The sequence below is a fragment of the Phaseolus vulgaris genome, chromosome 3 (assembly GCF_051622355.1).
Source record: "Phaseolus vulgaris cultivar YP4 chromosome 3, ASM5162235v1, whole genome shotgun sequence".
Taxonomy (NCBI): Eukaryota; Viridiplantae; Streptophyta; class Magnoliopsida; order Fabales; family Fabaceae; genus Phaseolus; species Phaseolus vulgaris.
Window position 1 is genome coordinate 14,651,215 of NC_143500.1, and position 14,645 is coordinate 14,665,859.

Sequence of the window (14,645 nt, forward strand, 5' to 3'; positions counted from 1 at the left end):
TATTTTATAAAAATAATTTCAATACAATTAATATGTTTAGTAAAATCGAGTTTCTTGGATATCTAAAATTAATTTAATACAATTAAATTGAAAATGTACACAAATTACTAGTCTAAATAAAAAAGGTTCCAAATAAAATATAATTTCTTTTTTTACTGCAACAACTTTATTTTTTTATTATCAAATGTTATCCAAACTCATAATTATTAATTTCAAATAAAAAAACGAGAGATGGTGAATTTTAATAATTTTAGATGTTGTATGAATAAACCTTATGATAGATGAAGGTATATGCATCTTATGGTACGTATAATATCTTGAATATAAAACAAAAAAGCTATGTTTATACTTAAAAAAAACCTTACTTGTAAATTGAATTTTAATTCAAAATAGAAATAATTAAAAGTAATTTTATATCATAAAACAAACTATTGCTGTCGTAGATCCAGAAAATATTTATTTAATCTTAATTTTAATCATAATATAATTTATATATAAAAAAATATTTTTAATCTTGATTTTAATCATAATATGTTTTTATCCTAGATATCAAATAGTGGACAATAAATTCTTCAATTAGAAAAAGTAGAAAGACCACCGTTTTTATACTATCTTAAAGGCAATTCTCTTTCAGAAATATGACCTTAAATTGACTCACTCAGTCATAGTGAGAAACCAAATATCTCAATTCACAAACACTTTTATTTCTTACATACTTCTTCTACAACATTCAATTCATATATATTAGGTTAAGCCACCTTTTGGCCATGCACAAAAATCATGCATTCATGATTATGTCAACATCATGCTTAACAACACCCACTCATTCTAATATAGAAATTGGTAAATGTAGGACAATAAAGAAAATGCTTTTCAATATAATTTACATGATGTAGAAGAGAAAACAATTTTTTCCATTAATGAAATTAGTTTATATGTATTAATTAATTTGTAAAAACTCTTATATAAATATGTCTAAGGAAAGTAAATTTTATAATAATCTTGTGTGCATGAGCGAGATATGTGTGTGCGTGAGTGTGCATGCGTGTGGGAGTTTGTGTGGATGTGTATGTGTACGTGCATGTATGTATGTGAGTAAGTGTGTGAGTGTGCGTGTGTGTGAATGTGCGTGGTGTGTGTGCGTGTGTGTATGTGTGCACGTGTGTACGTGTGTATACATGTGTGTATAGGTTAATTTCATAAAATAGAGTCATTAGTGGATTTTTAAGAAAAAGATAAGTTACTTAAGCAAAGAAGTATCATAGTTAGTTAAGAAAGAAGTATGTAACTATAAGTTAGTAGGCTAATATCACTACAAAAAAAAATCAGTATTATTTACGGATATTACCTATGAATATTATCTATGGACAACATTACTTACAGATATTATCCACAAATCTGAATCCATAAGTAAATTCAGTATTATCTATCAACTATTACCCACAAATCTCTATTACCTACCAACTATTACCTACCAACTATTACCTACGGATCTCTATTACCTACCAACTATTACCCACAGATCCCTATTACCTACCAATTATTACCCACGGATCTCTATTACCTACCAATTATTATCATAATTATATACATACACTACAAGAAAACAAAGATTTACGTAGGCAAAAAATGGACGCAAAAGGCCAAAAACTGACGCATATGCATCGGATTTTCGTTGGCCACAGTCTCGACGAAAAAACCTTGGAAGCAAATGGAAACTAGCGTGGGCCAGCGAATTGGACGCAAATCGCATAATCTGAGTGGACGCTCAAACGACACATATGCAGCGACTTATGCGTGAGCCAAACCCACGCAAAATGCCTATGCGTCGGGTTCCGCTGACGAAAATGAAATATATATATATATATATATATATATATATATATATATATATATATATATATATATATATCAGAGGTTGCGTGGGCCTAACTCACGCAAAAGCCGGTGCATATTAAAAAAAAAAGTTGGCGTGGGCCAAAGGCCGACGCATAAAGGGAAGAAAAAAAAACAATTTATTTTGTTTTCTAGCCAGTTTATCTGTAAAGAATAAATATCAACCAAATCACATTCAGAAAAATTACTATCATTCACAATACATCCACAAACACATCCAAAGTACAAAAATAATACAAATAGTTAAACAAAGTATTTGATCCATTCAAATATTCAAAATTATATGAATACTTTAAAAAATATTACAATTAAAATTGTACTTTACAAATTTAACTAAAAGTATCAAAATGAATCACATAGTGATGTGATAAACCTGTAAAAAAATACAAACAATATAAATAAATAAATGAAATAATTAAAATACTTAGTATATAATAAAAATGTCAAATAGTTAAACTTACACTATAGGATGCACTTTAAGGAACAGGTTGATCATCCTGCTCTGGATCATTTAAACACCCCCACGTCACTAAATAAACTTTATTCTTTGCATCATCAATATTTTTTTTAAACACTACAAAAATTAAAACCTTCATAATATAATTCATTATTAAAACATAATTAGTGGGAAAAGAATATCACATAACATCAAAGATTCTACCATAGGAACTAATCTACATTTTCGTGTTATAATTGAATTCTTTTCTATGTAAATTACAAAAGCTTACATGAAATTGGTGGAGTTGCCATATATATTTATGGAATCTATTATCAATTTACATTCATTTTTTTCTCTGTAAGTGGGAAACCATGGCCTTCCCAGCTACTATTGTTATTCTTCCTATTGGCATTCTTTTCATCCTTTAGGTAAATATTATTCAGATAACATAACATTCACATAAATATATTATTAATTTACAAACTTTTAATATTTTTTTCAAAAATTTTCTCTCTAAATAGTATGTTTGGCCTAAACATTTAAATTTTTCCTATAAAAATAAATATGTTGAATATCTTGTAATATAAAATATGTTAGAGTAACTTAGAGATTATATCTTTAGATTAGTTTTCCTTTTTGTTTTGGAAAGATAAAATTTAAATCAAAATCTAAAATAAATAAAATTCCTAAATTATTAAAAAATCTAAATAAATAAAATTTAAATTATTTAAACTATTACATGGAAGTTAGACTTACCTTTAGTTGTCTCTACTGGAAGAACAATTTAGTATTGACAAGGGTCTAAATCTACAACTACAACAAAGAAATAAAAAAAAAAGAGAATCGAGGTAGCAAAATTGAAGCGAATTAGGAAAACATGTGTAAATATGTTTATCAAAATAGATATAATTAATTCTTGTTTAACAAGTTTAGGATCTAATATCAATTTTACTAACGAGAAAGAATTAATTCTAGTCAATTAATTTGTTTTGATGCATGAGATTGGGTCACACTCAATAATCCAAACCAGTAATCAATATACCAGCAACCAATATACCAGCTTAAAAATCCAAATAAAAGATCAAAAAAATCTGAACCTTTAAATGGAGTGACGTGGAGGAGGCGGTGACGCCCAACCAGTGACACAGAGGAGGCGGTGACACCCAACTAGTGACGCAAAGGAGGCAGTGACGCCTAGATAGTGACGCGGAGGCAGTGGAGGAGGCGGTCACACGCAGGCACACGGAGGAGGCGGTGACGCGGAGGAGGTGGTGGACTCTCCCAGAGCAGTGACGACCTTGGAGGCAGAGCTGAAGAACGACGAAAATTTTAGGTTTTCAAATTTGGGGCAAGTTCTGTGAGTGTTGGGAGAGCGGGGACACATTAAATTTTATATATAGTCCCAGTATGCGTCGGCCACATCCGACGCATACTTTAAAATATTTAATTTTAACTAAATTTAAAATCGAATTCAAAATTTAAAAAATAAATTAAAACTTTTTTTATATAACAAAAAAATTTAATTTAATGTATAAAAAAATTTAATTTCATTATACAACAAAAACTTTTTTTAATTTATAAAAAAAAATTTAATTTAATTTATACAATAAAAAATTAATTCAATTTATACAAAAATATTTAATTTAATTTATAGAATAAAAATTTACTTTAATTTATACAAAATAATTTGATTTAATTTCTACAACATAAAATTAATTTAATTTGTAAAAAAACTTTATTTAATTTATACAACAATAAACAAATTTAATTTATATAAAAACTAAATTAAGTATAATTTGTATGTGACATAACATCTACTACCACAAATATCAATGAACCTTATTATTGAAATTGCTCATGATACCCTCATCATCCCTTCTAACTTATAATTCAAAATCTAATAATCAACTACATTCCATTATTCTAAGTTAATTCTATATACTATCACAAAATGACTCATATTTCTCAAATTGCTTATGATACTCTCTTTGAGCCTTTACAATGTACTTCTTAGTTCAACTCTTACCTTGACAATGGACTAGGGTTATTAACCTATAATCCAAAATGTAATCATGAACTCTATTCCATGATTTAAAGTTCATTCTATATCACACCCAGTCAAAATTTACTTATTTATGTTACATTTATTAAGAACTAAGTCTACTAAAATTACTATGTCAAATACCTATTATAAGGAATATTGCATATGTGTCATCTTGTTACTTAAAACTTACTACATTATTATGTGCTTCAGTTGGAAAATATCAATTTCTTTTCGAGATCATACTCAGTAACTATACCAATGGCATTTATAGAGCATGTAGTCAACTTTGGAACACTTTGGATAGTGTAGCAATTTAACAATTAAGAATAAGTTACTTACTCACACACTTAGTCTTTATGTTTGTATCATATACATTTTCGCTAATTCTTATGCTTCATTTATGAGAAGTGACATCTTTAAAATTATAATGAATATCAAAACAAAATTCCTAGTTCATTCATCCATTGCACACATATAACATTTAAATTTATTTAAGTTACTAATCAAAAGTTTTATCTAACTTTTTTTTTCTTAAGCCAAATAAAACATTTTTAGATAAAATTGACTCTCTATTTTTAAATACATCCATTACATTTTGAATTAATTAATTACTTCATATTAAATTTATATTCTTAAATTTATGTATATTTTATATAATATTTAAAAAATTTAAATACACATTTTTTTTACTATTTTTTTCTCAATTATTATTTTTCTACATGTTTTCAAATCTTTATAAACCTTTTAAGATAACTTCTTTTAAATAATTTCAAAATTAAACACTTCATCAATTTAATAAATTTAATTTAACTAATTTATAGTATAATTTCAAAAATAAAATATTTATGACAATAAATAAATCAAATAAATTTAAAATAAATAATCTTTAAAATAATAAAATATTTTATATAACATTTAAATAATTTAAAAATACATCTTTTCTTTTCCTCAATTAATTTTAAATCAAACACTTAATAAATTTAATTTAACTAACTTATATTAAAAATTTAAAAATTTAAAAATTAAATAATTAAATAATTTATTATAATATTAAAGAAATAATTTTTAAATAAATACAATAAATAATTAAATATTAAAATATTTTTTATAATGTTATACATTAAATAAATTTAAAAACCTAATATATAAACATGCGTGGGCCGTGGCCGACGTAAGCCGACGCATACATTAAACTATGCGTGGACCGCGACCGACGCAAAATGATTTTTTTTTTAAAAAAAAATTAAATCTGTTTTGCGTCGATTGTCTTCAAAATTAAGTTTGCGTGGGTTTTACGTCTGTTTAGCCGACGATATTCGCGTTCACAGTTGGCCCACGCAAATATTTGGCAGCTAAATCCTCATTTTCTTGTAGTGATAATATTAAAAATATTATTATAATATAAATAAATTATAAAATCATAACCACAATCATAAATAATAATAAAAATAATAATAATCATAACTAATAGGTATACATATTATTAATATTATAAAATTTATAATACTAATATAATAATATAAATATTATTAGTATTATATATTAATAATATGAATAATATTATTAATTATAATATTAATAATATAAATAAAAATATTAATATCATTAATATTATTTATAGTATTAATAATATTAACAATATTTATAATATTTAATAATACTAATAATATTTAATAATATTAATAATATTTAATAATAACTATACCTATCTGGTGCTACTTCCCCCCAAAGAAAACTAAATATAAAAGTTCAGAGCTTTTATGGCTCTGATACCAAATATAATTCAGTATCATATTCACTATCATATGGATCATAATAAAAGAAGTAATAGAAGAAGTAATCATGAAGCATGAAATGGAAGAACTTAACTTAATAAATGAATAAGAGATATTGTATTGGAAAAAACTAGAAGAAGATTGTAAAAGACATACTGAAATCATGAAGAAAGTTGTTCAAAAACAAGTTTATTTCATAAAATTTCACACAAGCTTCGATAATACTCACTACTCAATTCTGTCATTCTCATCTTGAAGGGCTTCCTTATATAGGCACACTATATTACATACGACAACGAGTGCTACATTATTGTTCAGACAAACAAACATTCATATTCAAATTTGAAATAATTATTATCTTGAAGAATCTTCTGGTCAATGTTGTTTTCTTTAAAAGTCTTCTGACTTCAGTCACGTCTACTGTTACTAGATGCTCCTTCACTATCGTCGGATGCTCCTTCTACTGTTTTTTATTTGCCTGAGCGAGTTGGACAAAAACCAGTCTAACGTCTTTAGAGTGATCTCGCCTAGACGTAACTGAGCTTGCTTGGACGAGATCCTCTGGCAACTTTTAGCTTAGACGAATTGGGACGAGTGTTTACAGCTTTCAAGCTTTATCTTTTATATAGTTGTTGTTGCAATGCTTCCATAACATAGCATGAGAGACATATTGATAATGGATATTTGAATAAGATATAAGGATCAAACTATGATTTGCCATTTCAAAATTATTTATAAGTCTCTCTTAAGATGTGAAAGCTTCGAAAACTAAGTTGTGGAAGGAGCAAGAAAAATAGGATAAAAGAAAGAGAGAGAAATAGAATAGACATAATAAATAAGTGTGGCAAAGGCTTGAATACAAGAACACGGTAAGGTCCAAAATGGAATAGATGACAATATATATATGCATTCATATTGGGGAGGATGGGCTAGTAACAAATGTGGGTATGTATTGTCATCTAGTCAAGAAATCAATGAAGAAAACATTGAGTAAACACAATATTTGATAAAACATGAGAAATTCCTAATACATTACAATAAAATCATGAAATATAAACTAATTTTAGAAAAATAATAATAATTAGTTGTTATAGTAACTAAATTAGAGACATTTTAAAAATTAAAAAGAAATTGGTATTTAAATTAGTTTATATTATTGTTAAATAGTTTCTAAATTAGTATCTAATTAGCTATCAAAGTTTTAACTACTAATTATTTGGATTCTAAATTTGGTAACAAAAACCTTGATTGCTAATTAGATACCAATTTAGAAACCATTTAATAATAATAGAAACTAATTTAGAAACCAAAAATATTTTTAGTCTCTTAAATAATTTCTAATTTAGTTATAGCAACTAATTATTTTTTGTCTCTAAAATTGGTTTCTATTTCATAATTTTCTTGTAGTGATAAATCTTAGATAAAGTTTTATTTTTGAAGAAGAATGGTTGAGTTTAGGTGATACATATATTGTTAATTCATATATAGGTTTGAAACCTAAAGATGCAGTTTATAGTTTTGGATGATTAATAATTTTTTATATTTTATTAGTATAATTTCTTCAGCACATTTTTATACAAAAACTCTCTCTCTCTCTCTCTATATATATATATATATATATATATATATATTAATAATAACAATAATAATAATAATAGATTTGTTGCTCATAAAGAAAACTATAAATGTATAGGTGCCAAATTCGGACACTAAAGATATTGTTTTATTATGTATCTTCAAGATAGAGAAAGTGTATGACAATGACTTTATCACCACTATATGTTTTTATGGCCGTTCCATTTTTTGTGTGAAGAAATCTACGTGTTAATTAATAAACTTAGCTAATTATAATTTGGACAAAAACTTATATATATATATATATATATATATATTCAACAATAAGTTAAATAAGTTAAATTAAAATAAAACACTTTAAAGATATCTATATTTCTTAGCTAAAGCTAAAACCTACATAAAAGTATTTATATAAATTATTTGGCACACCTCAACTTTCTTGAAAAAGTAATAGTTTAAATTTATTAGACAATAATATATATATTCAATCACCGATATGAAGTAAAAAAGGGAATACAAGTCACATTTTTCATTGTTAAGTTTAAAGTTTGTGTGTATATTTATGTTCCTCACACTTGTTTTTGGGTCCGTAAGAATTAAAATTGATGGGTGCAGCGTTGGCGTGATCCCCTGTGAATAGCGTGGAACATGATTAGTTATATTTTCCATTAAGTTATGATACGAAGTTCTTGAAATTTGAAGTTGAACATGTTTAGTATTAGTGAAGAGCGTGATTATGCTAGTTCCAAAGAGACCTTCTCAATCAACACTTTCTCTAAAATTCTCCTACATTTTTCATCACAGATATATATTAAATTTTTAATGTAAAATAAGTAAACTTTAAAATCTTCAATTATATAAAAATTATGATGAGACTTACCGAGTAATAAAATTTAATACAGCCCCCAAAATGGATGGCATGTGTGAGAAACATTCATACAAACAGTGAACAAAGAACAAGTCAATGATTAGGCCTTTATCTTAATTAATTACCACTTTCCAATCATTTCCCTTCCTTCTCTCTCATGCTACCCAATTTCGAATCAAAAAAAAATAAAAATCGACTTTCTATAGATTACGGTTCAGTTTAGATTCAATTTTTTAAACTCATCCATGTATGACCTAATCAAAATATTGTCATTTGAGAAATGATATTGAAATTCAATAAAAACAGTATGCGTAAATTTTAAATTTTAATTTTCATATAATCAATTTTACTTCAAATTTGGTAATAAACCACACAAAACTGTATAAATCTATTCTAAAAATAGTTATTGAAATTATATAGAAGTTTTTTTTTCTCTAAATGGTTAATATATTTATTTATTTATTCAAAAAAAAAGTTTGGTCTAATATAAATCAAATTCAAATAGCCTACTCGCATTAATTTGCAACTCGAATAATTTATATCTACTACTAACTTGATGAATCAAAATAGTAATTTCAAGAAATTCAATTTAAATTAAGTCGGATTGGTCATGCTGAATCTAAATTCAAACCATTCAAACCTTAAATTTATATATATAAAAAATAACTTTAAAGTCATTAACAAAGTTATTATTAATTGTTTGACTATGTACATGTTTATTCTATCCTTACATACAGTGAAAATAAATTATAAATTGATATATTTGATTATAGAATTGTCAAAAGTAATATTTTTTGGAAAATTTTTTTAGCTAAACGTTGTGAATAAAACAAATATCTTCTTAAGAAATAGAACCTCCAGAAACAAATATATATTGGTTTTTTATCTGTTGTAAAGAGAGTTTCTTTTGTTTTACACAGTCCGAGCATTTCAAATATTCTGTATATATATCGATAAAAAGTATTCCATATATATATATATATAATATTTATGGTAAAAAAACTCAAAAACAAATATTACTGGTCTCTTTATTAAAAGAACCGTTTGTCAATTGATTCACTATATATTGTATATTACTCTATTATTGTAATTTATTAAGTACAGTTTATAAAAATAATTTAATAAACTACAAATTTACTAAATAATGCCAATGACACTGATTCATGAATATGCTAGATATGAATGGAAAGGCATTGTAACCACAACTGAATTAGGGTTCTGAAGATGACTTCATCTAAATGGATGGATTGTAATTATTTGAGTAAAGTTTCTTTTACACTAAGAATAAAAAACAATGAATTTACAACAGTATTTATTCATATGAAACACAAATCCTTTACATAAAAAATGGTGATTTCTGAGCTGTTCTATACATTTAGTGATGCAGATAAGTATCTATATACGCAAGGCTTTGCCACCATGAATGGATCTCATGGTTAAACAAGTAGCCTCTGGAATAGTCTCGAGCACAGGCATCCACAATCCATGACGCCATTCACGATCTCTGGCCTTTATTAAGCGAAGCAGAACTAGTTCTGCAGAACTTCTCCCTACTTGCTTCTTCTTACAAACCTGTTGTGGCTTCTCCAACAGTTCAGCCAGCTCTTTCTTTGAAATCATTATCTTCACCTTCCCATTCGCATCAGGAGAAGCTCTCGCCGCCTCCATAAGCTTCTCCTTCTGCACTTTCCCTAAACTCAACACATTACCACCGTTTTCGTCAATCACTTTTCTTGGGCTGCTCTTCTTCGATGTCAAATCACTCCAGTCCTCTCCGTCCCACTCCATTGATGATGCCGGCTTGCAACAGTTTCCCATGTTTTCACAGATTATTATCAGATTGATTGTGATGATTGAGAGATTGACGAGGTTGAAGCTGATTCCATTTGATAGTTCTCTATATATAGGGATATGGGTGGGGCATGTTTTTCTTTCTACTCTTTCATTCTCATCACACCTCAACGTGGTCGCATTCTAAGTCATTGTAGCACAAAGGTGGCTTCCTTGACCAAATAGTACAATTCTAATCATCACGTGTATGGCGTGTACGTACGACTAAGCTTTCAACCCCGTTTCGTTTAATCTTAACCGTTTTTACTAACAAACTGACCCTCAACTTACTCATCAAATCATGGAATTCGAATCTTTGAACTTTAATTAATTACTGTCACTGTTGGATATTAATCATAGGGGTCACCTTTGAATAAACAGAATGTTCCGCTTTATTACTTAATTAAATTCGTATTGGAAGTCAACATTTCAAGCTGCTTACAAAAACGAAATACTTTTTCTCTGTTTTTTTTTTCTCTCCTCTTAGCTGTAGAAAGAAATCTTTAACAAACTATAAAGAATGGCAAAATTAATATTTCTTCTTATAATATTATTATGACCTACCAAAATTATATTCATCACGGATTCTTAGAAAAAAAACTATCCTTTTTTACCGGCAAATTTTAATATATGTAGATGCATATATGCACAAAGGAAAGGTGGCAATTAGGTTAATATTTTCACACTTCTTTTTTTATACTTGAATGATTGAAAATTTTCATACTTGCATCGTCCTCAGATGTCGTGATGTGCCACTTAATTTTCACGTAACCAAATTAAATGGAGGAGAATGGGTATGAGATTTAAAATGGAGAAGAAATAAAGTTGAGGGTGAAAAAGTACAAAAAGAATTATTAATTAGTAACATAAACAATGTTACTCTTAAAAGGGATGTACAATACACTTTCTCATGACTAGGTGATTCTCAAGGTTTTTTTTATTTTTTTATAGTGAGATCAACATACAGGTTTTTAAGGAATACAAACAACAATGGTAATAACAACTATTTTAAATATTTATAGTTTGTAAAAACATTTATTAATGTGTTGACTCTAACAGGAGGGTTATGATAGGAAAAGTACCTACAATGATAAATCTTATTAAAAGACGGGTAAATTTAATTAGCGTGATATGTTTGTTTGTGTTCGCAAGTAGAAGAATCTATGTATTATTTATTTTTTGGGTTGTGACATAGCTATGAAAGTTTGGAATTCTAGTCTTAGGTAGGCAATCAAGTTGTCCAACACAATAACTTTTATAATCATTTCGAACAATTTTATCTACCTCGGCTTAATAAAAAAGCAAAACCTAATGTGGAAGGCCATGTGGAACGTAATAGTATTAGAATTGTGTTGTCTTCAAACAATTGGTAGTTGATGCAAATTTTGCAGATGGCTCAACTTAGAACTTGACTATGGTTGAAGTGTAAAATCATAACACTCTCTTTTTATTCTCTTAACCCATTCTTGTGTTTAAAATCTCTCAAATAGGTCCCAGTTTTTATCTTGCTATATCATGATGGTTGGGGAAGGTTGTGTATCTGTTTTGATTATGCAGGTTATGATTGATAAATGAATGATCTGCAAACAAAAGAGGAGGCTTAAGGTATAGTAGGAGACCAAAGTATTTGGTTTATGCAGTGAAGGAAGCCACATTTTTTTTCCAGCAGTATAACTACATCATAGCTACATGAAGGTTAACGAGAATGGATTATGCAGTTGGGAGGCTACACACATACAAGGTTGCCAATGGAAAAAATATTTCTTAGAGGTTGTTGCTAAACAATTGAGCAACCTTGGAACATAACATGTCTTGGAACCACAAGTGCAAAACATGTCACTCGCTTGTATAATGGGGCTGCCATGAGGCATTTTAATGATTGTTTTGCTTTTGTTTATGTTTGGAATGGTTTCAAAAGCATGGTATGCGGAGGGTAGTGGAGGTGTTTTGTGTGTGTAGGGTAAGATTTTATATGTATACCATATGTGAGGTTCTATTTTTTGGTTAAATGTAGTACACTCTTGTTCTGGTTTTATAAGAGTGTTATGGCTAGGTCTAGATAGTCTAACTATCTTTGTGCATAAGGATTGGAACACTCCTTCAGTGTTCCATGTTCATTTTAATTTATTAATTATTAGTCGATAAAAAAATGTAACCAAATTAAATGACTTTCGATACAAAGATTCCACACAAATCCACTGTTATCTTATGCATATAACTAATTACTAGGTCATAAGACCATAATCTCTCTAGTGTATAACTATTTAGAGAAAAAGCCTTCATGCACAATGAGAATTAAAGGTTAAAACTCACAATAAAAACAATAAAAGAATGTAAACTTAACATGATTTAATATCTCTTCCATGTAAACATCTTAATATTAATTTATTCTCTACCATTAATGATATTAAAATTATTCAAAATAAACTTGATAAAATCCTACATCCAATTACCTCCCTCATGGATAAGGTGGTAACCTCCTCTTTTTCAAGTGTAGCGATCAAGAACTTTATTTTATATACATCACTCAATCTATTAAAAGAGGAAACAAAGTGCAAGATTATATATTGAATACAAGGGAGAACCTAAAACTTAAACAATACTAAGTTTTTTACACTTCAAAGTTTCACATCACTTACCACTCGATGTTAAGAGTGGTTTCTATATTCTCTTAGAGATGTTTATTGGGTTGAATGACTTGATGATCAACCTCAATTCAATCTAAACATAGTAGATCAAATTCTTTTTGTGAACTCAAAGTGTCTCATTCTTGGACAGGTTGGGCATGGGTAACCCAAGATCTAATGTTTTTATCTATGTATCCTCCTTTTATCTCATAACATGATACATCAGTGTGTGAAATAAACCAAAATTCTTACAATCTTACCATTATCACATCTATTGTTCACCTTCATCATATTTGCCTCTATTGTTTTTCAAGTTGTCCATTTTTAGAGTTGTTACATCTTAATCAATAATGGATGAAATTTTTGTAACTTTTGGCATTAATCATATTGGTTACTGTAGTATTGTTTACTGCAAAATCTGGAAGTGAGGAACAGATTGCGAGGGTGGTACTGCTGAAAAATTTCTTTTCATAAGGAAACTAACATTGGATAGGGATTGTTAATGTCACTAAAGCTGCTATCTTTTTTTATTTTGTTATATTGGATTCATTAGCTTTTTTGAAATCATATATTGTTCAGACTGAGCATCACAAAGTTAGATTCTATGTTGCTGGAATTATCTTTGTTTGGATGGAAACTATCATGGTTAATCACTGTTAAGAATGAAGAAAATAAATATAGGATTAATATCCCTTGTGTAAAATACACACATAAGGGTCTTTATTTATAAATGAGAATAATAACATAATCAATAACATAATAACAGAATAATATAAACTATGGGCTAAGCTTGTTACATTCAACAATCACCTTGGAGTTTTTAGATTGTTTATATTGTTAGAATGTGTGGCCAAAACAAGAGGGGGATGAATTGTTTTCACAAGATTTTCGCAAAGATTGAAAGTAGAGTGAATTTTTTTGAAAAATCAACCAATTGATTTTTTGTTCAACTAGATAAAATTCCAGTTTTGTAATTCTTTACAAGCAAAAGTAATTAGTTGTTTTCTTGAAACAACATGTTGTTTATACTAGAAAACAATGAACAAATTGCAAAATAGTGTATAAGAGAAGGGATAGAGAGATCCACACAAAGAGGTTTATACTGATTCACTCTTAACCAAAACCTACATCCAAGCTAACCATTGAGAATTCACTATGCAATCAAATTTAGATAACAAAACACACTAAGAATGTTGACCTTGAATCCCTCAACAACACGCAACACTTCTTAGCCAAAACCACACCAAGAATGTTGATCTTGAACCCCTCAATAACACAACACTCTTTGGCAACACCTCAATTTCCAGAAACCCTTCTTGAAACTGATTTACACAGATTTACATTATTCAAGTAAAGTATATAGAATACACCTAGGTTTTACAAAGCAGTAGTACAAAAGAGTAGAAAACTCAGTTCCTATTTCACACACAAGCTATGATCCAAAGGCTCTTGATTCTCTTGAAAACGTTTTTAATAAGCTCTTTATCTTAGGTTCTTGAAAAAAATCATAAAACAGTCTTTATATAGACTCAATGAAGTGGTTAAAACTGTTAGATCATAAATCAAAAGCAATTTGAAACATTTAAAACAA

The 14,645-nt window shown here is 27.9% G+C and overlaps 1 protein-coding gene across 1 annotated transcript; it reads right to left on the bottom strand.

Annotated features, from left to right (window-relative positions):
• Nucleotides 1–9,825: 9,825 nt before the first annotated feature.
• On the bottom strand, nucleotides 9,826–10,478 carry LOC150028708 (uncharacterized). The gene has a single exon (XM_090300403.1). It carries the CDS (start codon nucleotides 10,413–10,415, stop codon nucleotides 9,993–9,995), a length of 423 nt encoding a protein of 140 aa, XP_090156529.1. The 5' UTR covers nucleotides 10,416–10,478; the 3' UTR covers nucleotides 9,826–9,992.
• Between the last annotated feature and the right edge of the window lie 4,167 nt (nucleotides 10,479–14,645).